The 27,812-nt window shown below is 33.4% G+C and overlaps 2 protein-coding genes across 51 annotated transcripts in view; both read left to right on the top strand.

The window, feature by feature from the left end:
- The window catches only part of LOC127517066 (matrix metalloproteinase-9-like), a 43,339-nt gene extending 34,013 nt beyond the window's left edge, over positions 1–9,326 (top strand). Inside the window, exons 4-9 of the mRNA XM_051902166.1 lie at positions 5,751–5,792; positions 7,269–7,313; positions 7,589–7,633; positions 7,891–7,935; positions 8,231–8,353; positions 8,683–9,326. Coding sequence (XP_051758126.1) covers positions 5,751–5,792; positions 7,269–7,313; positions 7,589–7,633; positions 7,891–7,935; positions 8,231–8,353; positions 8,683–8,726 — 344 coding nt within the window. The 3' untranslated portion in view covers positions 8,727–9,326. The remainder of the gene's footprint in view (positions 1–5,750; positions 5,793–7,268; positions 7,314–7,588; positions 7,634–7,890; positions 7,936–8,230; positions 8,354–8,682) is intronic.
- LOC127517067 (periaxin-like) lies at positions 357–27,595 on the top strand. Of its 50 annotated transcripts, none has more exons than XM_051902169.1 (28): positions 357–494; positions 15,711–15,737; positions 15,846–15,881; positions 16,665–16,721; positions 17,978–18,016; positions 18,281–18,319; positions 18,575–18,613; positions 18,875–18,913; positions 19,176–19,214; positions 19,466–19,507; positions 19,780–19,818; positions 20,078–20,116; positions 20,372–20,410; positions 20,676–20,714; positions 20,975–21,013; positions 21,273–21,311; positions 21,577–21,615; positions 21,888–21,926; positions 22,182–22,220; positions 22,476–22,514; positions 22,769–22,807; positions 23,065–23,103; positions 23,332–23,373; positions 25,425–25,445; positions 25,591–25,863; positions 26,121–26,162; positions 26,591–26,713; positions 27,021–27,595. In XM_051902169.1, the coding sequence occupies exons 5-25, from the start codon at positions 17,988–17,990 to the stop codon at positions 25,679–25,681; spliced, it is 849 nt and encodes a 282-aa protein (XP_051758129.1). In that variant the 5' UTR covers positions 357–494; positions 15,711–15,737; positions 15,846–15,881; positions 16,665–16,721; positions 17,978–17,987; the 3' UTR covers positions 25,682–25,863; positions 26,121–26,162; positions 26,591–26,713; positions 27,021–27,595. The 50 variants fall into 50 exon arrangements, with proteins under 50 accessions (XP_051758129.1, XP_051758133.1, XP_051758150.1 ...); XM_051902170.1 differs by lacking the exon at positions 357–494 and adding an exon at positions 15,487–15,618 and having other exon boundaries at positions 19,469–19,507; XM_051902168.1 differs by lacking the exon at positions 357–494 and adding an exon at positions 15,487–15,618.
- Positions 27,596–27,812: the final 217 nt, after the last annotated feature.

The raw sequence follows: 27,812 nt of genomic DNA, 5'->3' as shown, positions 1-27,812 counted from the left end.
CAGAAGTTCACTTTTATAAATAGAGATCGTTTTTTGACGATTGTGTGGTATATGTGATACCAGGGCAGATGTCACATTGCCAAAAAAAACTGTGATCCTGTGGTTGTGTGGTTAGAGCTGAAGGTTTAGAGCTGCATGTCCAGATAACCACAAAGAACAAATGTGCACATAAACATCTATAACTGTGTAAAAATGAAGAGTCAGTCAGTAAGTAAATTCAGACAGTCCAGATGTTTTGTATACATATTTCAATAATAAAATATGATACTGCTTGCTGCCTTAATGTCTCTTAAAATCAGCTTGATTTTGGAAACCTAGCAGCAATTGTAAGTAGAAAGTTAATGGATTCTGCATATTTCTGGTTAAGACAGAGGAAGTCAGTGTCAGACTCAGTCACTGTCAGGCGAGTGTCTCAGAAAGCTGTAGCTCTCTAATCTATGACAGCATGATGAACCTGCTTTATATCTTTTTATTGGTCCTTTGGTCAGCTTTCAGTAAGTAGATCACATTTTTTTGCCTCAGATTTTGTGTACTGTATCTACTGTAAGGACAGGAGTTAATACAATTTCTGCTGTGTTTTTGTACAGATTCATCTGATGCATGGTACCTAAATAACAATACGATAAGTGCATCATCTAATGAGCCGCCTCTCACTTCATTTCAAGTTCCACTAACAGGTGCATTATCTAATAACCTTAATCTATTTCATCTATTCACTTTTCTGTCAGTATTCTTTATTCTGTTGTCAGTTAATAAAATTTTTTATAATCTGCATAATATTTATATATAATTGAGTTTTTGTTCAATACATTTTGATTCTGCTGCGATTAGATACTCTTTCTCTCATGTTTGTGCAGCCGACTGCTGACAGAAGTGTGTCAGTCAATACATTTTTTTGCTGTGTTTTTTGTAGAGTCATCTGATGGCGCATTAGAGTTTACCTGTCAACGCCAGGCACATCATCTAATGACTTTAATCTAGTGTTCTATTTTAAAAATATTTTAAAGTGCAATTTAATATCAGGACAGACCTTTGCTGAAATATCTTTCGAAATTTGCCTTAGTACAAGCTAAGCTTATATTCATGAGGCACCTTATTTTCTGCTCGCAAAATCATCTAAGCTAATCAAAAATGTAAAAGTATGTTTCTCTTGTTCTTTTGAAGTTCAACCCAGCAACACGAGCACACCGCATTACCAGACAGAGAGTAAGTCAACAGATTTGCACTCTTGCACTGATGCATAATTTTGGGTATTAAAGTAAGATGACTTTTATTATTTATATACTCACATAGAAGGCGACGTTCTCGTGACCTTGCGCAACGTTCCCTAAAAGTTCTCTAAAGGTGACGAAAATTCCGAACCTTTACAGAACATTAGGGACGTTCCTAAAACGTTCTCTTTTGGTAATGAAAGTGCTGCAGTTCAAGGTTCCTTGTATGACTTTAGAGGGACATTCCATTTTGTTTTTTTATCGTCACATAAGAACGTATCAATGAGGACATTTGGGATGTTAACAGAACGTTCCCACACGGTCCTCTGTTGGTCATTTAATAACTTTCTCGATATGAGTTTAGGGGGATGTTCTATTATGGTTATTTTATGGCCGCGCGAGAACGTTACAAAGAGGATATTTGGGAAGTTAACAGAACGTCATATAGTAATAGTCCCCTAAACATTCCCAGAATGTTCTGAATGTTCCCTAAAGGTCCACCAAATAACGTCCCCCAAACCTTAAAAGAACTCCACATTGTGACCGTCTCTGAACGCTCTGGGAACGTTACCAGGTGACAGGTTTGATGTTGATGTTTTATAGAAAATAATAAAGTTTGAAGTCACCGTTATGGAGGTGAGCATTTGCTTTAGATGGGCTCTTGATTCTTGACATTTTAACTTTAGATTTTCTCTGGCTGCTTTAACTGTGTTTCTAAAACATGGTTGTTACAGCAAAAATTGCAAGAGAAATTCTGATCAGATGAATTTGGTTATTCCGCCAAATAACGTCCCCCAACCATTAAAAGAACTCCACATCGTGACCGTCTCTGAACATACTGGGAACGTAAAATTTCTAGCGGGGTGTATATATATATATATATGTGTGTGTGTGTGTTTATTTTTTAATTAATTAATTAAAAAAAAATTTAATTCATTAATTATTTAATCATTATTAATGAATTAATGAATTAATTACTACAGCACCATATTGGAGGTATGTCTAATTTCCTTCTTCTTAGTTAATATTTAGTTTAATCATTTAGGTTTTCTAAAGTTTGGTTTCATGGCCATAAATTCAGCTTTTCAAACTGTAAATAAAAAATAAAAAACTATGTGTCTCTCTTTGTTTTTAAGATCAACCGACCAACACGAACACACCGCATTACCAGACGGAGAGTAAGTCAGCAGATTTGCACTCTTGCACCGATGCATAATTTTGGGTATTAAAGTAAGATGGCTTTTATTTTATATATATATATATATATATATATATATATATATATATATATACGCTCTGGGAACGTTACCAGGTGACAGGTTTGATGTTGATGTTTTATAGAAAATAATAAAGTTTGAAGTCACCGTTATGGAGGTGAGCATTTGCTTTAGATGGGCTCTTGATTCTTGACATTTTAACTTTAAATAATTTATGGTTTCTAAAGTTTGGTTTCATGGTCATAAATCCAGCTTTTCAAACTGTAAATAAACAAATAAAAAACTATGTGTCTCTCTTTGTTCTATTGAAGCTCATCCCAGCAACACGAGCACACCGCATTACCAGACAGAGAGTAACTCAGCAGGTTTGCACTCTTGCACTGATGCATAATTTTGGGTATTAAAGTAAGATGGCTTTTATTATATATACACATATAAGTCAAACCAAAATTTATTCAGACACCTTGAACATTTCATTCATTATTACAGTTTATTCACTATAGTTTAAAAAAAATGGTAAAAAAAAAAATATGACAAAAACTCAGAGTTAAACTGTGTCAGAAAAAAATAATCTTAATTAGATAACACTTAAGCAAAACATAGTCAGGTCAAAGTGTCTGAATGATTTTTGGTTCCAAATTTTTATCAGTTTTACTGGTAGTCCACTGTATGAAGAATTCATGGGTATAATATGTCACAGTTTACTTTATTTTGCTATCCTCACTTACATAAATGAACTATAGTGTCCTGCACCCACTAGTAAAAATATATAAAAAATATCTGAATAATTTTTGGTTTGACTATATATATATATATATATATATATATATATATATATATATATATATATATATATATACACATATATATATATATATATATATACACACACACACACACACACACACACATATACACACACACACACACAGTGGTGGCCAAAATTATTAGAATGGTAAGATTTTTTAATGTTTTAAAGGAAGTCTCTTCTTCTTTATGAAATATTTTTACTTTTTAAAATAATGGTTTTATATTTTCTATAGTTTTTTTTTTTTTTCAGGCTTATTTGATGAATAGAAAGTTCAAAAGAACAGCATTTATCTGAAATAGAAAGCTTTTGTAACAATATAAATGTCTTTACTGTCACTTTTGATCAATTTAAAGCATCCTTGCTGAATAAAAGTATTGATTTCTTTAATTTCTTTCAAAAAAAAAAAAAAAAAAAAACAAACAAAAGAAAAACACCTCGTACTGATCCCAAACTTTACTCAACGGTAGTGATAATGTTACAAAAGCGTTCTATTTTAGATAAATGCTGTTCTTTTGAATTTTCTAAATAATCCTGAAAAAAAAAAAAACTGTACACAACTGTTTTTAACATTGATAATAATAATAAATGTTTCTTGAGCAGCAAATCAGCATATTAGAATGATTTCTGAAGGATCATGTGACACTGAAGACTGGAGTAATGATGCTGACAATTCAGCTTTGATCACAGGAATAAATTACATTTTAAGATATATATTAAAAAAGAAAACAGTTATTTTATTGTAAAAATATTTCACAACATTACTGTTTTTGCTGTATTTTGGATCAAATAAATGAAACCTTGGTGAGCAGAAGAGACTTCTTTTAAAACATAAAAACCGCTCTAATAATTTTGGCCACCACTGTATATATATATATATATATATATACTTATATTACAGCACCGTTGGTACATCAAAGGTGTGTCTGATTTCCTTCTTATTAGTTAACATTTAGTGTAAAAACAGGGTTTCTAAAGTTAGGTTTAATGGTCATAAATTCAGCTTTTCAAACTGTAAATAAAAAACTAAAAAACTATGTGTCTCTCTTTGTTCTATTGAAGCTCATCCCAGCAACATGAGCACACCGCATTACCAGACAGAGAGTAAGTCAGCAGGTTTGCACTCTTGCACTGATGCATAATTTTGGGTATTAAATAAAGATGGCTTTTATTATATATATATATATATATATATATATATATATATATATATATATATATATTATTGCAGCTGGTCTAGTTAATGTTCTGTTATCTTAAAAAAAATAATGCCAGTTTTTTGTCTTTTGTTTCTTATATCCTTCAGCTTTTATGTTTGAGGTTTAATGGCAGTAATACAGTTGTATATTAATATGGGTTCATTATTTCATGTTTATAAATTCAGCTGCTCAAAGTACTGTGTTTTTGTTTTATTGAAGATCAAACCCCCTACACTATTAAAAATAAAGGTTCCAGGGGGGAGGAAACATTTTTTTCTTAGCGTGAAGAACATTTTAAAAATCTAAATAACCTTTTTGTCACTATAAAGAATCTTTTGTCAAATGGAAAGGTTCCATGGATGTTAAAGGTTCTTCATGGAACCATCAATGTAAATAAAGAACCTTTATTTTTAAGAGTGTGCTGGAGGAAACTGTATTACCCAGTGTAGAGCAAGTCAGCAGATTCACACTGTTGTTGCTACTAATGCAAGAACTTGATTTTAAAACAGTTTTTGTTAAATTTCTACTTTGTTTTTACAATGATCTTTTTCTTTTATATTCTTTCAAATATCACAGCATCATACTGGCGCATCCAAGGTATGTTTAATTTCTTTCTAATTAGTCATTTAAAATAAATAAATAAATAAATATGCAGTAATTGTTTTTATCTTATTTTAAACCATTTTACAGTTTCCTCTTGACTGTCAGTTTAGAACACAGTTTGGAATTAATAAGCATGTCTGTCAATGTGATTTCAGATGCCCCAGTGCCCAGCATCACAGTGTTCAGGCAGATGCAGGACAGAGAGCATGTGATAGTGATGTGTTCATTTGGCAGGAGGTTCACTGAGAGCTCTTTCCAGCTGTCAGTGGAGGGTGAACACAACTACACACTGAAGAACCCACTGTGTTATTCAAATGAAAAGTGTGTGTTTGATGTGAAAGTGAGCTCACCTGTTTCCTTCACCTGTGTGCACGAGATTAATTATGCGGTGAACCAGCAGAGTGAGACCTACACCTACAGCCCATCTGGTAAAACATACTGTAAATACACTACAAATTGGATTTTTAAAAGTATTATAATCCTAATGCTGTTATGATGGCATGTTAGATTTTGACACCTCAACATATGTCAATGTGCCTAAACACTTAAAAATGATAGATTTTCTCCTGTAGAGTGTTTAATGAGGTTTCCTTCCAGTGGATTAATGGCAGTAATACAGTGGCATACTAGTGCAGGCTCATTATTTCAGGTACAGTAATTGTAAAAAGTAAAAAATAAATAAATTACTGTGTTTCTCTTTGTTTTATTTAAGCTCAACCCAGCAACATGAGAACACCGTATTACAAGACACCGAGTAAGTCGGCACCCTTGTTGCACCGATGCATAATTTTGGTTATCGATTTTTTTTCCTATTGAAATTAATGAACCTTACTAGCACCATGTGGGTGCATCAAAGGTATACAGGTGCTGGTCATATAATTAGAATATCACGTGGCATGGCATGGAGTCGATCAGTCTGTGGCACTGCTCAGGTGTTATAAGAGCCCAGGTTGCTCTGATAGTGGCCTTCAGCTCTTCTGCATTGTTGGGTCTGGCATATCGCATCTTCCTCTTCACAATACCACATAGATTTTCTATGGGGTTAAGGTCAGGCGAGTTTGCTGGCCAATTAAGAACAGGGATGGTAGCTTTGGCACTGTGTGCAGGTGCCAAGTCCTGTTGGAAAATGAAATCTGCATCTCCATAAAGTTGGTCAGCAGCAGGAAGCATGAAGTGCTCTAAAACTTCCTGGTATACGGCTGCGTTGACCTTGGACCTCAGAAAACACAGTGGACCAACACCAGCAGATGACATGGCACCCCAAACCATCACTGACTGTGGAAACTTTACACTGGGCCTCAAGCAACGTGGATTGTGTGCCTCTCCTCTCTTCCTCCAGACTCTGGGGCCCTGATTTCCAAAGGAAATGCAAAATTTACTTTCATCAGAGAACATAACTTTGGACCACTCAGCAGCAGTCCAGTCCTTTTTGTCTTTAGCCCAGGCGAGACGCTTCTGACGCTGTCTGTTGTTCAAGAGTGGCTTGACACAAGGAATGCGACAGCTGAAACCCATGTCTTGCATACGTCTGTGCGTAGTGGTTCTTGAAGCACTGACTCCAGCTGCAGTCCACTCTTTGTGAATCTCCCTCACATTTTTGAATGGGTTTTGTTTCACAATCCTCTCCAGAGTGCGGTTATCCCTATTGCTTGTACACTTTTTTCTATCACATCTTTTCCTTCCCTTCGCTTCTCTATTAATGTGCTTGGACACAGAGCTCTGTGAACAGCCAGCCTCTTTTGCAATGACCTTTTGTGTCTTGCCCTCCTTGTGCAAGGTGTCAATGGTCGTCTTTTGGACAACTGTCAAGTCAGCAGTCTTCCCCATGATTGTGTAGCCTACAGAACTAGACTGAGAGACCATTTAAAGGCCTTTGCAGGTGTTTTGAGTTAATTAGCTGATTAGAGTGTGGCACCAGGTGTCTTCAATATTGAACCTTTTCACAATATTCTAATTTTATGAGATACTGAATTGGGATTTTCCTTAGTTGTCAGTTATAATCATCAAAATTAAAAGAAATAAACATTTGAAATATATCAGTCTGTGTGTAATGAATGAATATAATATACAAGTTTCACTTTTTGAATTGAATTAGTGAAATAAATCAACTTTTTGATGATATTCTAATTATATGACCAGCACCTGTATATAATTTAACGGCCATATACAGCTTTTCAAAATTATAAAAAGTAAAAAAATATGCAGCTATGTGTCTCTTTATATCTTATAGAAGCTCAAAACCCCATCACGAGCACACCGTGCTACAAGACACAGAGTAAGTCAGCAGATTTGCACTTTTGCACTGATGCATAATTTTGGTTATTTTTTTATGTTTTACATTTCTATTGAAATTAATGAACCTTACTAGCACCATATGGGCACATCAAAGGTATGTAGGCCTATAATTTCCTTCTTATTAGTTAACATTTAGTTAAGTAAAAATTTCCTTGTAATAGTTTAACGGCCATATACAGCTTTTCAAAATTATAAAAAGTAAAAAAATAAATAATAAAAAAAAAATGCAGCTATGTGTCTCTTTATATCTTATAGAAGCTCAAGACCCCATCACGTGCACACCGTGTTACAAGACACAGAGTAAGTCAGCAGATTTGCACTCTACTGATGCATAATTTTGGTTATTGATTTTTACTTTTTTTTTTTCTATTGATATTAATGAACCTTACTAGCACCATATGGGCACATCAAATGTATGTAGGCCTATCATTTCCTTCTTATTAGTTAACATTTTAAGTAAAAAGTTTCCTTGTAATAGTTTAATGGCCATAAACAGCTTTTCAAAATGATAAAAATTGAAAAAAAAATGCAGCTATGTGTCTCTTTATATTTTATAGAAACTCAAAACCACACCATGAGCACACCGTGTTACAAGACACAGAGTAAGTCAGCAGATTTGGTGTTGTATTAATGCATAATTTTGGTTATTAAAGTAAGAACTGATTTTATTTATGTTTATTTCTACTAATCTCACCATATATGGGCAGTTACAGCAAGACCTATACAGTCCATCTGGTAAAACATAAATATGCTACAAATGGCACTTTCATCAAAGATAACTGAAAACTATGATAATCCTAATGCCTAATACTTGCATGTTGGACCTAGGCTCTTTGAAATTACATCTACTTTATGTGCCCTGTGTGTCTCAAAACCTGTGACTGTATTTTTCTGCAGTCTTGAATCAGCATGAGGAAGGAGTATCTTCATTCTATATCGGCTTTTTCTCCTTCATTGTTGTTAGTCTCGTCATCATGACTGCGGCGGTGATCATGACCACCCTTCAGAGCAATATTAAAGGTGTGTGTTTCACCCAAACAACTCATATTCAAGTTTGATATTCATTTGCACATATAAAACTACTGAATACATCATTTATGTTATAGCTTTTGGTTTTAAATAAAGGGTTAGAAAAGCTCCAAAGAACAAGCACACATCTCAAAAGAGCTGAAGTAACACCTAGATCTCACTTGCTCATAATATGTGACACTCTGCCATGAGACTTTTTCACACATTTATTTAGCTGTGTGTTTTGACACATTTATGCTGCTGTACACGCTACAGTTCGCACTCTTAATTTGCTCCATCAAATCATAAAAAAACTCAGCAGAATGCATTTGTTTCAACAGGTTCAGTGATTACTGAGACAGATAATGACTATACTAATGTATAAGGCGACGTCAGAGTTTCTGAAGAGGAAAGAAGAGGCAACCGATCAAGTAATCAATTCAGACTGATCAAATCATTTTCTGCATGCTGAACTGTAACACCCTTTCAACATAAACACACACACACACATATATAGATGGATATAGCTTTTACTTTTATGTTAAAAATATATATATATACAGTCATGTGAAAAAGAAAGGACACCCTTTTGAATTCTATGGTTTTACGTATCAGGACATGATAAAAAAATCCTCTGGGGCCATATTCACAAAACATCTTAAGGCTAAAAGTAGCTCCTAACTTGCCGATTTAGGAGAAACTCCTAAAAATAATGGGCGTGTCAGTCCTAAATTTAGGAATACTTTTTTGTGTGTGTTACCTTGAGAGAGCAATCATACATCTGTTGTGTTTTATTTGCTTTGTTTTTTATGATTTATTTTTATAATCATTTATAATCATTAGTCATTAATGTAGTTGTCATTTAATTTAACATTTAATAATTGATTCATATTATTATTATATTTAAATACTTTATTATTTAATCATTTATTCATATAGACCCATAGATCTTTTTTTTTTTACATCATCACATTGTTTGGAATATAAGAAACAAATGGCAAAAAAAAAAAAAATCTGATTTTTATATATATATATATATATATATATATATATATATATATATATATATATATATATAATGTTATGTCCTATGTAGAGGACACCAGGACTAAGAAATTGAAAAAAAAAAACTTTTTTATATATTACATTTTTATATTTTAGTATACCAGTCAAGTTTAGGTTCCAGGCTTTTTTTTTTTTTCTAAAAATATCCTCTGTAAAACAAATATGTGAATAATGTTGGAAAAAGATGTTTAGAAAAGTTTATATTTTGTAGTTTGTATGCATACTAGTGACTGCATTTTAATAGGCATTTAATGTAAATCAGACTTACTCAACTTTCTCAACTATGGTATGAAAGATATCAAAGAATGATTTGATATACTGTTTTACTTTACACAATTTGTGTGTAAACATGGCCAAAAAATGGGTTTTCCAATTATATACAATTTTCCTATCTCATATTTCATAGAAATATTGATATATAATTTCACTTATGTCTCCCTAAAATGCCTGATAACTTAAGCATGCTGTAAGAAATCCTGGTGTATGAAAGTGATGCATGTCTCATAACAGAAAGTCATATTCTGATTTGAAACCCCATTAAAATTGTCTTGAGATGCTAATTTATGACAAACAATATGAAAATTTGTCAAATTTAAATCATATCATACAAAATATCATATTCCCAAGAGTGCTGAATTTAGTCATTCAGTCAATGTAAGTCATATTTAAAGACCAAGGAAAGGGAGTTGCCATGGTTACACCTCTAAACATTTGGTATCTATGAAAAGCCCTGAATTTGCTCTTTACAGGACATCAGACTTAAAACTGTGACTTATATGATCTCAAAGAAAGAGATCTCTACAGAGGAACAAACTCCATTGCTGGGTCTCAGGAGGATATTATTATTATTTGATTTAGGCAATATCATTTATTTATCATTTTATTATTATTCATTTATGTAATTTTATGATTTTATATTACTTATTATTTTACTTATTTCCTTGCTCTTACAATGCTTGCTATTGATGTTTAATGTAATGATTGTGTGATTTGAAGGGATGTTTGTCTTCATGAGAAGAGATAAGAAAATGTCTCCATTTCAAGGTTTTTAAAGTCACAGGACAATGTTGTGAAGCAGTCATTTCCCATTGCTTTTGCTTTAGTATAATAACATTTGTTGGATTTGCACTGGTCAGACAAAATATCCAGATGAAGTCTGAGCATTGAGACGTTCGGACAAAGTCTGATCATTAACATATGCAATTAAGATTATTCAATAAACTTTTTATTATCATCACTTCTCCTGCTTCTGCTCTTCCCTGGCATACTCAATCAAACTCTCAGGCTGATAGGCTGATATCTTCTGGCACGGACTCGGACTGGCGCGTCCAGGGTCGAATCTAAAATATCTGACATTTCTGACATGGAGATCCACCTGATCTATACAGTTTGGATTAGTTTTTCTCATCCCAGGCTTTAGCTTCAGTAGTTTAACAGCACCACACTGAATTATTCAATTAACACTTTGTATTTGTTTCCTATTTGTACATTATCACGCCTATTTGCTTAATTTTTTTTAATTGTTTTTGTAGTTTGCTTAAACAAAAACTGCTAAATGAATAAATGTAAATGCTTTTCAGCTGTTTTATTACAGATGTATTTTCTGACTGCATCCAGTAGGGGGCAGAAGTAGATGTGCTTTAGTACTGATGAGTGCAATGCATTTCACAGATGGTGAAATAGTGTGACTTTCATCTGTAGGGTAACAGTATGGAAGGAGAATATCTTATATTACGTGCTGTATGTTACTTTTGTAGCTAATCTTGCTATTTAATTTTCTTCCATCTTCATACACACAAACATGTTTCATATTCAAAATTAGACAGTAGAATAGCTCATTTTTGTTACAGAAAGAAAGTTGTATAGATACTTCCTCTTTCCCAGTTGAGAAAATTATGGTTTTATTTAATAATCATGCTTAAATAATTTCTGCAATGGTTCATTAATGCAATAAGATTTGAACAATAATCATCATTTTATTAATATTAATGAATATTAATATTATGTTCCAGCTTTTATTTTAAAAAGTCACATTTTATCACTGAGAAACACAAAGAATTAGATTTTTTTCTTTATGTGTCAGAGGTATGAACGCCTCAAAATAAATGATCTTATTAGTTGACAAATGTGACATGGTGTCATGTTAATATATGTTAATATTGTTTGAGACATTTAAAATGGTTTAAAGCCACTTCAAGTCTGTGGTTATGTGTGGTTCAATTCCTCATGAATGCACAGATGATCTTGAGCTGAATTTCTAGATAATAAAGAAGCTTTTTAAAAATGTGTGATATTAGACAGTCACAGTATGAACACTTTCAGTCCTCTGATCTATGACAACATGAGGCAGCTTTATGTGCTTCTCCTGGCCTTTTGGACACTTATCTGTAAGTACATGAGATTCCTTTACAGTTTTTCTTCATATTTTGTACCTACATTTTTAATAATGCAATTTTCTGCCCTCTTTTTTGTACAGATCTATCTCATTCATAGTTCTCTGTTAGTCATTTTCGCGGATCCATGTGAACAGGGATCATTTTGACAATGTTTTCATCTGTATGCGAAAAAACGCAAAGGAAACCTTTTCAATTTTAAGTTCATTGTTGTCATGTAAACGTACCCAAAAAAAGCAGAAGTTTTGGTCGTTTGCTGGTCTGGAGCGTTCCAGTGTGTGTTAACACAATGCCAAGGAGGAAAGACGTCAGCAATAATCTTAGAGATGCAATTGTTGCTGCCATCAATCTGGGAAGCGTTATATGGCCATTTCCAAACAATCTGAAGTCAATCATTCTACAGTGAGGAAGATTATTCACAAGTGGAAGACATTCAAGACAGTTGCCAATCTTCCCAGGAGTGGACATCCCAGCAAATTCACCCCAAGGTCAGACCGTGCAATGCTCAGAGAAACTGCAAAAAACCCAAGAGCTACATCTCAGACTCTACAGGCCTCAGATAACATGATAAATGTTAAAGTTCATGATTGTACAATTAGAAAAAGACTGGACAAGTATGGCATGTTTGAAAGGGTTGCCAGGAGAAAGCTTCTTCTCTCTAAAAATAACATGACAGCACAGCTTAGGTTTGCAAAGTTGCATCTGAACAAACCACAAGACTTCTGGAACAATGTCCTCTGGACAGACAAGACCAAAGTGGAGATGTTTGGAAACCAAACACTAGCAACAGCATATCAGCACAAACACCTCATACCAACTGTCAAGCACGATGGTGGAGGAGTGATTATTTGGGCTTGTTTTGCGGCCACTGGCCCTGGGCATCTCACAGTTGACCATAAACTCCTCTATATATGAAAGTATTCTAGAGTCAAATGTGAAGCCATCTGTCCAAAAATTGGGTCATGCAACAGGACAATGATCCCAAGCACACCAGCAAATCTACAACAGAATGGCTGAAAAAGAAACAAATCAAGATGTTGCAATGACCCAGTCACAGTCTGGACCTCAAACCGATTGAAATGCTGTGGCCAGACCTTAAGAGAGCAAATGCCCACAAACCTCAATAAACTGAAGCAACGTTGTAAAGAAGAGTGGGCCGAAATTCCTCTACAACAATGTGAGAGACTAACAAAGTCATTTGGAAAATGATTACTTCATTTAACTTTGCAGACTACTAAGTTATTGCTGGTAAAGGTGGTTCTACAAGCTACTGAATCAGGGGGTGTACTTAGTTTCTTTACACAAGGCTTCTCCATTTCGTCTTTATTTTTGTTAATTAAATAATGACATTGTAATTTGTCATATGTTGTTGCTTATCTGAGGTTGTATTTACCTAATTTTAAGACCTGCTAATGACCAGATTTTTTTTTTTTTTATTATGTCTTGATACATAAACCCATAGAATTTAAAGATGATGTACTTTCTTTTTCATGTGACTGTATAAAGAGTAAATAAGGAGAAATTTTGGTTGCAAAGTTAATCAATGCAGTGCCACTGGAAACAATGATAATGGCCACTTCCTGAGCTCAGCTTTTGTGCAATATGCCATTTTACTTCTTCAAAGTGTGATAATCTGCATCACTATTTTCTAACAATAAAAGTTACAATCATTTCTACAGTTCACAGACTAACTAATAAAGCTGACTGTTAACACTTTTAAAATATTGATTTACAAGAGAAAAACAAACCATGGATGTATTTATATGTAATTTCATGACAGTTTAAACAATGTCTACATGGATGTCTAAATCATTTTATGGATTTCTGATGAGGGAAAAACAGATGTAGGAAAAGGAGATCAACTGACAATTTATTAATTATTCAGTAAAATCTTTTATATGCTTTTTATCTATTAATGTTCATTTTATATGTGGCAGAACCTCTGAATTTTGCATGGGTTGGATGGAGGGGAGCGGCTGCTCATCTTCCTTAAATAAATTTGTCTTACACACTTCATTCAAAACAAACTGAAAAAAAAGAAAGAAAAATGCTTTGGTATGTTTTTATTTAATTGGTCAGATTCCTGTTGCCAACCAAATGTGCAGTGAAGTTTAGTGAATTTTTTTTTCTATTATTATGTTATCTTTTATTTGATATCCTCCATGCATTATGTGGTGTACTGCCTTTATAAGGATTTCGGAAAGTTCATACATAAATAGAGATAAGGGTTTTTGTCACAAGTTGTGTGCTGCATGTGATACAGATGTGCCTAAATGTGCATCTGTAAGCTTGTAATTGTGTGGTCAGAGCTGATGGTTCAGAGCTGGATGTCCAGACAACCACAAAGAAAAAATTTTACAGTTCCTCCTTAACCAAAACAACAAGCTTATAATGCGTCCACACCATGTCCTAACCATAATTACGAGATGACAACCCGTGACTTACTACCCAGAGCTGTTTACATCCTCTGACTCAGATTTATCTATTTCTATGTCAGCACTATCAATGTCAAAATGAATCTGCAGCAGTCAGGTGGTACAAGTGGTACATGTTGTTTAATGTTATGTGCATTGAGACATGAGGTAATTTAACACCATCTCTTGTGACGCTTTGCAGACTCTGCTGTGTGCGTTCTTGTGTTTTGGAGGAGGCGTGGCTTTGGAGACGCTCTGAAGGGAGGGTGGGATCTTGTGCTTTCAAAGCTAGCTTGCTATTATTAGCCTCTCTGAAACTGCCTACCCTACCTTTAAACAATACTAATAAATAACATGCGATGTGATATTTATCTTGCTAATCTTGCCATGTAATTTTACTTCTGCATATACACAAACAGGCTTCACATTCAAAAGTAGAGAGTTGTCACAGTTTCCTCTGTTCCCGGACTCCATTTCCCATGATCCTCCTGTTACCACGCCTGCACTCACTTCCTCGTCATCTCCCCATCATCACTCATCACCTGCACCTGGACTTGATCATCTGCACACCCTTTATAATGGACTCACTCCCTGCACTCCTTGTCTTATCTATTGTTTGCATATGTGTGTTTGTTGCTTTTGTTCTCCTTTGTTCATTAAAGTACCCGTTATTGTGAAAGTCCGTGCATCGCCTCATCTATACTGCAACCTCATGTAACAAGAGTAGAAAAGCCTTTTTTATTACAGAATGAAAGCAATATAGACACTTCCTCTTTCCCAGATAAGAATTTGTATTTTATAATCAAGATATTTTTATTAAAAATATCTTAATTTGTGTTCCGAAGATGAACGAAGGTCTTACAGGTGTGGAACAACATGAGGGTGAGTAATAAATGACAGAATTTTCATTTTTGGGTGAACTAACCCTTTAAATAGAGATTTTTGTAATTTATGCGAGACCAGGGCGAATGTCACATGTCTAAAAAACTGTGATCCTGTGGTTTTGTGATTAGAGCTGAAGGTTCAGAGCTGCACATCCAGATCGCCACAAAGAACAAATGTGCACGTAAACATCTATAAACTGTGTAAAAATGAAGAGCTATATCCAGATATTTTGTATACTTATTTCAATGATATGATATGATACTGTTTGCTCCCTTAATTTTCTTAAAATCAGCAATATTTTGGAAACCCAGCAGCAATGGAAAAAGAAAATTAATGTTTGTCATGAAAGCCACTTCTGCTTTCCCACATTTACTCTGCATATGTCTGGTTAAGACAGAGGAAGTCAGTGTCAGACTCAGTCACTGTCAGGCGAGTGTCTCAGAAAGCTGTAGCTCTCTAATCTATGACATCATGATGAACCTGCTTTATATCTTTTTATTGGTCCTTTGGTCAGCTTTCAGTAAGTGGATCACATTTTTTGCCGCAGATTTTGTGTACTGTATCTACTGTAAGGACAGGAGTTAATACAATTTCTGCTGTGTTTTTGTACAGATTCGTCTGATGCATGGTACTATACAGGTGCATCATCTAATGACTTTAATTAATACGTGTTCCTATATAATATTCCAAAATATTTTAAGATACAAGGATAGCAGTCAATATAATTTTTGCTGTATTTTTGTACAGAGCCGCCTCCCACTACAACTCAACCTTCACTAACAGGTGCATTATCAAATAACCTTAATCTATTTCATCTATTCACTTTTCTGTCAGTATTCTTTACTCTGTATTCTGTTAATATAATTTAATATAATCTGCATAATGTTTTATATATTCAGTCAATATATATATATATTTTTTTTTTTTTTTTTTTTTTTTATAATTGTAATATAATGTGTCAGTCAATAATTTTTTTTTTTGCTGATGTCATCTGATGCCTGGCGCATTATAGTTTACCCGTCGATGTCAGGCACATCATCTAATGACTTTAATCTAGTGTTCTATTTTTAAAATATTTTAAAGTGCAATTTAATATCAGGACAGACCTTTGCTGAAATATCTTTTGAAATTTGCCTGTCCGTCATTCAAGTTGAGTTTATAATTGTCACGTGCAGTCTGTTTTTGGTTTTGTTTTCTCTGTGTTCTGTTCCTGTTTTTCCTGCCTGATTTCCTACTTAGTTTCCTTGTTTGAAAATTAGTCTTTCACACCTGTTCCCATTCTGTCATCATCATCTGTGTATTTAAGCCCTGTGTTCATTCAGTTCATTGTTTGGTGTTGTCAATATTAAATGTTGTGTTTTTTGTTATATTCTCTTGCGATTTCCTATGTATTACCAGTGGATTTAGTATTAAAAACTATTTTGGTTTCTCTACTCCTGCGTCATGCGCTTTCAATACAGCGATATGTGACAATAATATTAATAAGGACACCTTATTATCTGATGATGAAATCATCTCAGCTGATAAAAAAAAATGTAAAAGTACTTTGTCTCTTTTTATATTTAGAAGCATCTTCAAATCCCTGCCAATATTGGAACAATACACCATGTGATTGGACCACTAGTAAGTGTGTAGATAATTATATTCATATATTATCATATATTTGACATTCAGCTGTTCAAAACTGTTTATGTTATGTTTATGTTTCTTTGTTCTATTGAAGTTCAACCCAGAAACAGGAGCAATTACAGTAATTTTGGGTATTAAAGTAGGATGACTTTTTTTTTTTTTTTTTTTTTTTTTATTTATTGAATGAATGTTACTGAAGGACCATATTGGTACCACACAGGTATTTCTCAGTTCCTTCTTATTAGTTAACATTTAGTTCAGTATTTTAGGGTTTCTAAAGTTTCCTCACTGATGCATAATTTTGGGTATTAAAGTAAGATGACTCTTATTATTTTTTTTTTTTTATTTTTTTTTTATTTGAAATAAATGAACATTACTAACACCACTGGTGAAAAAATAAAAATAAAACATTGTGTCTCTTAATCTTAATGAAGCTTGATCCTCAATTAGTGTTAGATTGTCCTGATGGACGAGGGGTAGAAGTTTTGTTCAGCGTGCCAGAGGTTCTGGGTTCTGTGTAATTTATTTTATTTTTTTCTCATTAAAGCCAAAAATGTTCATCAGTGATTGTATATTAAGTGCAGGGACACGTTTATGTGCATTTTGTTTTGTGATTTCACTGGAACGAATAGAGTCTCCGGCCACAACAGCGTATATCGCTCGTCCGTGTGAAGACTGCGCAGTGTGCACAAGCGCCAAGAGAACACTGTTGCGCCACTGATAACAGCGGCCGGCAACGAGCACTCAACATGATTTCAAAAACAACATATCCCAGCGCCAGATCGCCTATTATTTAACACAAACGAGCGAATTGCTAATCAACTAGAAATGTTTCTTTTGTATACATCCGTGCCGCGAAATGTTTCAAAAAGTGGTGGGGACAATATCGACCCTGGCAAAAAGTGGCGGGGACATGTCCCACCCATCCCACCCGCAAATTACGCCTATGCTCGAACCCCATCCCGTAGGACACGATATTACCAGATGACAAGTAAGCCAGCAGATTTATAATGTTGTATTGATGCATAATTTTGGATATTAAAGTAAGATGAATTTTATTATTTATTTAGTAAGTTTTAAATAAATGAACATTACTAACACCACACTGGTGCATCAACTTATTTCCTTCTTATTAGTTATCATTTTTATTTTCCAAATTTTCCTTGCAATGGTTTAATGGTCATAAATTCAGCTCTTCAAACTGTAAAAATTATATGTAAAATTATGTTTCTCTCTTTATCCTAATGAAGCACAAGCCCCATGGAGGAGACGATATTACCAGATGACAAGTAAGCCAGCAGATTTGTATTGATGCATAATTTTGGATATTAAAATAAGATGAATTTTATTATTGATTTAGTTAGTTTTAAATAAATTAACATTACTAACACCCCACTGGCGCATCAACTTATTTCCTTCTTATTAATCATTTTTATTTTCCAAATTTTCCTTGCAATGGTTTAATGGTCATAAATTCAGCTCTTCAAACTGTAAAAATTATATACAAATAAATAAATAAATAAAATTATGTTTCTCTCTTTATCCTAATGAAGCACAAACCCCATGGAGGAGATCGTATTACCAGATGCCAAGTAAGCCAGCAGGTTTATAGTGTTGTATTGATGCATAATTTTGGGTATTAAAGATACATTTTATTATGTACTTTTATTTTATTTTTTTAAATGAATGAACATTACTAACACCACACTGGTGCAGCAACTTATTTCCTTCTTATTAGTTATCATTTGGTTTCTAAATTGTCCTTGCAATGCTTTAATGGTCATAAATTCAGCTTTTTACCTATAACAATTATAAATAAAACTGTTTCTCTCTTTATCTTAATGAAGCACAAGCCCCATGGAGGAGATCGTATTACCAGATGCCAAGTAAGCCAGCAGATTTATAGTGTTGTATTGATGTATAATTTTGAGTATTAAAGTAAGATGAATTTATTTATTGAGTTAGTTTTAAATGAATGAACATTACTAACACCACACTGGCGCATCAACTCATTTCCTTCATATTAGTTACCATTTAGTTTCTAAATTGTCCTTGTAATGGTTTAACGGTCATAAATTCAGCTCTTTAAACTGTAAAAATTAAAAATAAATAAATAAAATTATATATCTCTCTTTATCCTAATGAAGCACAAGCCCCATGGAGGAGATCGTATTACCAGATGCCAAGTAAGCCAGCAGATTTATAGTGTTGTATTGATGCATAATTTTGGATATTAAAATAAGATGAATTTTATTATTGATTTAGTTAGTTTTAAATAAATTAACATTACTAACACCACACTGGTGCATCAACTTATTTCCTCCTTTTCATTTTCCAAATTTTCCTTGCAATGGTTTAATGGTCATAAATTCAGCTCTTCAAACTGTAAAAATTATATACAAATAAATAAATAAATAAAATTATGTTTCTCTCTTTATCCTAATGAAGCACAAGCCCCATGGAGGAGATCGTATTACCAGATGCCAAGTAAGCCAGCAGATTTATATTGTTGTATTGATGTATAATTTTGAGTATTAAAGTAAGATGAATTTATTTATTTATTGAGTTAGTTTTAAATGAATGAACATTACTAACACCACACTGGCGCATCAACTCATTTCCTTCATATTAGTTACCATTTAGTTTCTAAATTGTCCTTGTAATGCTTTAATGGTCATAAATTCAGCTTTTTACCTATAACAATTATAAATAAAACTGTTTCTCTCTTTATCTTAAAGAAGCACAAGCCCCATGGAGGAGATCGTATTACCAGATGCCAAGTAAGCCAGCAGATTTATAGTGTTGTATTGATGCATAATTTTGGATATTAAAATAAGATGAATTTTATTATTGATTTAGTTAGTTTTAAATAAATTAACATTACTAACACCACACTGGTGCATCAACTTATTTCCTTCTTATTAATCATTTTTATTTTCCAAATTTTCCTTGCAATGGTTTAATGGTCATAAATTCAGCTCTTCAAACTGTAAAAATTATATACAAATAAATAAATAAATAAAATTATGTTTCTCTCTTTATCTTAATGAAGCACAAGCCCCATGGAGGAGATCGTATTACCAGATGCCAAGTAAGCCTGCAGGTTTATAGTGTTGTATTGATGCATAATTTTGGGTATTAAAGATAAATTTTATTATGTACTTTTATTTTATTTTTTTAAATGAATGAACATTACTAACACCACACTGGTGCAGCAACTTATTTCCTTCTTATTAGTTATCATTTGGTTTCTAAATTGTCCTTGCAATGCTTTAATGGTCATAAATTCAGCTTTTTACCTATAACAATAAAAAATAAATAAAACTGTTTCTCTCTTTATCTTAATGAAGCACAAGCCCCATGGAGGAGATCGTATTACCAGATGCCAAGTAAGCCAGCAGATTTATAGTGTTGTATTGATGTATAATTTTGAGTATTAAAGTAAGATGAATTTATTTATTTATTGAGTTAGTTTTAAATGAATGAACATTACTAACACCACACTGGCGCATCAACTCATTTCCTTCATATTAGTTACCATTTAGTTTCTAAATTGTCCTTGTAATGGTTTAACGGTCATAAATTCAGCTCTTTAAACTGTAAAAAAAATAAATTAAATTGTTTCTCTCTTTATCCTAATGAAGCACAAGCCCCATGGAGGAGATCGTATTACCAGATGCCAAGTAAGCCAGCAGATTTATAGTGTTGTATTGATGCATAATTTTGGATATTAAAATAAGATGAATTTTATTATTGATTTAGTTAGTTTTAAATGAATGAACATTACTAACACCACACTGGTGCATCAACTTATTTCCTTCATATTAGTTACCATTTAGTTTCTAAATTGTCCTTGTAATGGTTTAACGGTCATAAATTCAGCTCTTTAAACTGTAAAAATTAAAAATAAATAAATAAAATTATATATCTCTCTTTATCCTAATGAAGCACAAGCCCCATGGAGGAGATCATATTACCAGATGACAAGTAAGCCAGCAGATTTATAGTGTTGTATTGATGCATAATTTTGGATATTAAAATAAGATGAATTTTATTATTGATTTAGTTAGTTTTAAATAAATTAACATTACTAACACCACACTGGTGCATCAACTTATTTCCTCCTTTTCATTTTCCAAATTTTCCTTGCAATGGTTTAATGGTCATAAATTCAGCTCTTCAAACTGTAAAAATTATATACAAATAAATAAATAAATAAAATTGTTTCTCTCTTTATCCTAATGAAGCACAAACCCCATGGAGGAGATCGTATTACCAGATGCCAAGTAAGCCTGCAGGTTTATAGTGTTGTATTGATGCATAATTTTGGGTATTAAAGATAAATTTTATTATGTACTTTTATTTTATTTTTTTAAATGAATGAACATTACTAACACCACACTGGTGCAGCAACTTATTTCCTTCTTATTAGTTATCATTTGGTTTCTAAATTGTCCTTGCAATGCTTTAATGGTCATAAATTCAGCTTTTTACCTATAACAATAAAAAATAAATAAAACTGTTTCTCTCTTTATCTTAATGAAGCACAAGCCCCATGGAGGAGATCGTATTACCAGATGCCAAGTAAGCCAGCAGATTTATAGTGTTGTATTGATGTATAATTTTGAGTATTAAAGTAAGATGAATTTATTTATTTATTGAGTTAGTTTTAAATGAATGAACATTACTAACACCACACTGGCGCATCAACTCATTTCCTTCATATTAGTTACCATTTAGTTTCTAAATTGTCCTTGTAATGGTTTAACGGTCATAAATTCAGCTCTTTAAACTGTAAAAATTAAAAATAAATAAATAAAATTATATATCTCTCTTTATCCTAATGAAGCACAAACCCCATGGAGGAGATCGTATTACCAGATGCCAAGTAAGCCAGCAGGTTTATAGTGTTGTATTGATGCATAATTTTGGATATTAAAATAAGACGAATTTTATTATTGATTTAGTTAGTTTTAAATAAATTAACATTACTAACACCCCACTGGCGCATCAACTTATTTCCTTCTTATTAATCATTTTTATTTTCCAAATTTTCCTTGCAATGGTTTAATGGTCATAAATTCAGCTCTTCAAACTGTAAAAATTATATACAAACAAATAAATAAATAAAATTATGTTTCTCTCTTTATCCTAATGAAGCACAAACCCCATGGAGGAGATCGTATTACCAGATGCCAAGTAAGCCAGCAGGTTTATAGTGTTGTATTGATGCATAATTTTGGGTATTAAAGATACATTTTATTATGTACTTTTATTTTATTTTTTTAAATGACTGAACATTACTAACACCACACTGGTGCAGCAACTTATTTCCTTCTTATTAGTTATCATTTGGTTTCTAAATTGTCCTTGCAATGCTTTAATGGTCATAAATTCAGCTTTTTACCTATAACAATTATAAATAAAACTGTTTCTCTCTTTATCTTAATGAAGCACAAGCCCCATGGAGGAGATCGTATTACCAGATGCCAAGTAAGCCAGCAGATTTATAGTGTTGTATTGATGTATAATTTTGAGTATTAAAGTAAGATGAATTTATTTATTTATTGAGTTAGTTTTAAATGAATGAACATTACTAACACCACACTGGCGCATCAACTCATTTCCTTCATATTAGTTACCATTTAGTTTCTAAATTGTCCTTGTAATGGTTTAACGGTCATAAATTCAGCTCTTTAAACTGTAAAAAAAATAAATTAAATTGTTTTTCTCTTTATCCTAATGAAGCACAAGCCCCATGGAGGAGATCATATTACCAGATGACAAGTAAGCCAGCAGATTTATAGTGTTGTATTGATGCATAATTTTGGATATTAAAATAAGACGAATTTTATTATTGATTTAGTTAGTTTTAAATAAATTAACATTACTAACACCCCACTGGTGCATCAACTTATTTCCTCCTTTTCATTTTCCAAATTTTCCTTGCAATGGTTTAATGGTCATAAATTCAGCTCTTCAAACTGTAAAAATTATATACAAATAAATAAAATTATGTTTCTCTCTTTATCCTAATGAAGCACAAGCCCCATGGAGGAGACGATATTACCAGATGCCAAGTAAGCCAGCAGATTTGTATTGATGCATAATTTTGGATATTAAAGTAAGATGAATTTTATTATTTATTTATTAAGTTTTAAATAAATTAACATTACTAACACCACACTGGCGCATCAACTTATTTCCTTCTTATTAATCATTTTTATTTTCCAAATTTTCCTTGCAATGGTTTAATGGTCATAAATTCAGCTCTTCAAACTGTAAAAAATTATATATAAATAAATAAAATTATGTTTCTCTCTTTATCCTAATGAAGCACAAACCCCATGGTGGAGACGATATTACCAGATGACAAGTAAGCCAGCAGATTTATAGTGTTGTATTGATGCATAATTTTGGATATTAAAGTAAAAAGAAATTTATTATTTATTTAGTTTTAAATGAATAAACATAACTAACACCACACTGGTGCATCAACTTATTTCTTTCTTATTAGTTATCAAGTTTCTAAATTGTCCTTCTAATGGACAATTAAAAAATTAAAAAAAAATAAAACTATGTGTCTCTCTTTATCTTAATGAAGCTCAAAGCCCCTCCAGGAGGAGACCGTATTACCAGACGCCAAGTAAGCCAGCAGATTTATAGTGTTGTATCGATGCATAATTTTGGCTATTAAAGAAAAAACGTCAGACACTGCGTCTAACAAGACACTATAGGGAACATCAGCATGGCCGGTGTCTGGAGCATGTGTTTAAATGCGACATGTCACTGGCCATCGACAGTCCGTGACGTCACTACCGGTGCGACCGCGAGTATAAGGGGCACCTGTAGTACACACCATCAACTTCTTTGTCTAAAGGAGATATAAGCAGGCAAGCCCGAGCCATGGCAAGGAGATCCAGTGTCTCATTCCCCTTCTCAGGGAACCATGGTTACATTTGTAACTAAAACATTCCCATTCGAATGGGAACTCGCACTGTGTCTGACAAGATGCTAAGGGGAACAAATATCCATAAGGGAGCTTTCTGCTTAAGGGGCCCCACTCTATGTGAGAGGCAGCTTCACCTTAAACACCATCTAGTCTGATATAGGTAGTGATACCTGGATTATATCATCAGCCAATATGTTCACAAAAATTGAGGACGCCATTTTGAAAGACAAACATCCTCAACTCAAAAATTGAACCATATCAAGACTAGATGTGTCATTGTTTTTTTTTTGTTTTTTTTTTTCTTGAAAAAACCCAACTTCAGCATTTTTCAGGCTGGAGAGGGGATTAATACCCTCACAAACCACAAGGGAGGGACATATCTCCTGGAAGCTGCTGCCTAAGACTCACAGATCTGACATCAAAGCATCAAGGAAGAAGAATTTCTTTTTCTCCTTATTACAGATGCATCCCCATGGCAACTATAGCAACCATTAACAGCCAATTTCATTGGCCGTCTGCTCTGTGGCATGGATGGCAAGGTCTGCCTCAGGAGATTGTACAACCTTCATCTGTGTGCGGACAGCAAATGGGGCAGATTTATTAATACATCTGCCCCAACTCACTCTGCATCCAATTCCTCAGAATTAAACATTCCACCTTAATCAACCAGATTGGAAATCAACGTGAAATATTAGATCTAGCAGGAAGAGTCTGAAAGGGAAAGGACTTCTCATCAGACACCTCCCACGCTCCCCCTACAGCCACCGCAATCGATTCCGTCTTGCCCCTATGGAGGCTGCGGGACCCAAACTGCAGGTTGCAGGCACTCAACTCACCCTTCAAGAAAGAGTCAAGCATAGCGACTGCATCAAAAAGCATGCATTCAAGTCAAGAACAGAGTCTACTGCCATGAATGCATTGCTACGAGCGTTTTCAACTCCCTCAAGAGCCAAACATGCTCATACAAATTTAGCACGTTTAAACACGTGCTTCAGACACCAGTCCTGCTACAAGAATACATTTTACAACTTAGCAAATGCAGCTGGTCTTCTCAATGTTCTGTGTTATCTTACAGAATTAATCAAAGCCAGTTTTTAGTCTTTTGTTTGTGCACCAGCATTCTTAATATTCACACATACATACATGCATGCATACACACACATATTTTAGAAAAACATGTGTTTGTGTGTGTTGCTTGTATGTTTGTATATACTGTATATAGACATAAGATTTAGTACAATTAAATATGTACAGCTTTAAGGTTTGAGGTTTAATGGCAGTAATAGTTGTATATTAGTATGGGTTCATTGTTTCATGTTTATAAATTTAGCTGTTCAAAGTACTGTTCTTTTTCATTATTATCATTATTATTATTATTGAAGATCAAACCCCCTACACTCTTAAAAATAAAGGTTCCAAAGGAGAGGGTTTCACAGCGATGCCATAAACTGAAGAAACATTTTTTTTTTTCTTTCTCACTATAAAGAATGTTTTGTCAAATGGAAAGGTTCCATGGATGTTAAAGGTTCTTCATGGAACCATTAATATCAATAAAGAACCTTTATTTTTAAGAGTGTGCTGGAGGAAACTGTATTACCCAGTGTAGAGCAAGTGAGCAGATTCACACTGTTGTTGCTATTATCGTAAGAACTGGATTTTAAAACAACAGTTTTTGTTAAATTTCTACCGTTTTTACAATGATCTTTTTTTTTTCTTTTTTTTTTTTTTTTTCTCAAATATCACAGCGTCATATTGGCGCAACCAAGGTATGTTTCATTTCCTTCTGATTAGTCAACATTTAAATAAATAAATATGCAGTATAATTTTTTTTAAACCGCTTTAGTTTCCTATTGACTGTCAGTTTAGAACACAGTTTGGCATTAATAAGCATGTCTATCAATGTGATTTCAGATGCCCCAGTGCCCAGCATCACAGTGTTCAGGCAGATGCAGGACAGAGAGCATGTGATAGTGATGTGTTCATTTGGCAGGAGGTTCACTGAGAGCTCTTTCCAGCTGTCAGTGAAGGGTGAACACAGCTACACACTGAAGAACCCACTGTGTTATTCAAATGAAAAGTGTGTGTTTGATGTGAAAGTGAGCTCACCTGTTTCCTTCACCTGTGTGCATGAGATTAATTCTGTGGTGAACCATCACAGTGAGACCTACACCTACAGCCCATCTGGTAAAACATTCTACAAATTACCATTTCAAAAGTATTATAAATCCTAATGCTCTGTTTTGCTGGCATTTTGGATTTTGACACCTCAACATATACGTCAATGTAATCTAAACCCGTTAAAATTATAGTTTTTTTTCCCTGTAGTGATTAATGAGGTTTCCTTCCAATTGATTAATGGCAGTAATACAGTGGCATACTAGTATGGGCACGATTTCATGTTCAGTAATTGTAAAAAATAGTTTCTCTTTGTTTTATTGAAGCTCAACCCACCGACATGAGAACACCAGATAACGAGAAGCAGAGTAAGTCAGCAGATTTGCTGTTATGCATAATTTTGGTTATTAAAGTAAGAACTTATTTTTGATGAACATTATCGCTATATATGTGCACATCAATTACGGTGACACAACTATACAGTCCATCTGGTAAAACACAAGATACAGATTACATTTTCATCAGAGCTATTGTAATGCCTATACTTGCATGTTGGATGCAGGCTCTTCAAAATACACAATTACTGTGTAAATGTAAATTCATTCTCTTACAGAAAAACACACAAATTTCCCATGTTTACCCATGTGATCACATAGATTTCACATGGGAAATCCACGTTTCTCATTTGCAAAGTATGTTTCTCACATGTGTTGATGTACATTTGACCACATGTGTTTTTACACATGTGAAATTCATGATTTTTCTGATGATTTTGTTCTCCAACATCTTCCTGCAGTCTTGGATTTTTATAAGGAAGGAGTATCTTTATTCTACGTCTGTTTTTTCACCTTCATTGCTGTTGGTCTCATTATCATGACTGCAGCAGTGATCATCACCTTCATCAGGAGCAAAGCTAAAGGTGTGTGTTTCACATCATATTAATGTCTAATATTCATTTGCACACATAAAACTACTGTATACATTTATGTTGTAGCATTTGCTTTTAAATAAAGGGGTGTATGCTATAGAAAAGCTCTAAAGATCAATCAAACATATCTATAGAGTTGAAATAACACCTCGACCTCACTTAACATGCTCATAACATGCGACTCTTTACCGCTATGAGAGTTTCTCACACATTATATTTGGCTGTGCATTTTGCCACATTTAATTGAATTTTTTTTTTTTTTTTTTTTAAAATCAGCAGAATCCATTTGTTTCAACAGGTTCAAAGATTACTGGGGCAGCTAATGACTATAAAGATGTATAAGAAGACAGAGTTTCTCTGAAGAGGAAAGAATGGACAACTAATCAATTAATCAATTCAGACTGATCAAATCATTTTCTGCACGCTGAACTGTGATATACTCATATATATATATATATATATATATATATATATATATATAGTGAAGGAATTTTTTTAATTAATCATAATATTCCTTTTTCTTGCAAGATTAACATTTATATGCTTTTGAAAACTATATGTCCACACTTGGGCCAGAGTTAGTGTGTCTGAATATAACAAAAGAGGAAACAAAACTAAATGGCTGTCTAAATATATATTTTCTTTAACCTCATGACCCTATCAACAAGCTGAAGTATCAAAGAATCCAGATTTGTTTTTACCTAGTAACAGAGAATTATACATATGAAGAACCAATCATATTAGAAAAAATTGATGTAATGAATCATGTCACATTTTCTATACACTTATTCTATAGAAAGTGTTGTACTCTTTTGCTCTCTCTGAAATTGGTCTGTGATCCTCCTAGCTGTGATTAAAGCATATTCAAAGGCATTGTCTAGAGTCCGTCTGATTACTGCTGCATGACTGGCTAGACACTAGAGATCTTACTTCCATTCCCAAATGATAGGGCCTCATTTATAAAACAAACGTACGACAGAAAACGGTGTACGGCCGTTTCCATGTAAACCTTGGCATTTATCAACGTGAGCGGTGGCTAAGATCAAATCTCACGTTAGGTCTCAGTTCGTGTACGCAAGTTTTTTGAGTT

The sequence above is a fragment of the Ctenopharyngodon idella genome, chromosome 8 (assembly GCF_019924925.1).
Source record: "Ctenopharyngodon idella isolate HZGC_01 chromosome 8, HZGC01, whole genome shotgun sequence".
NCBI lineage: Eukaryota > Metazoa > Chordata > Actinopteri > Cypriniformes > Xenocyprididae > Ctenopharyngodon > Ctenopharyngodon idella.
Note: the sequence above shows the minus strand (reverse complement) of the source record. Positions and strands in the feature narration are given on the sequence as shown.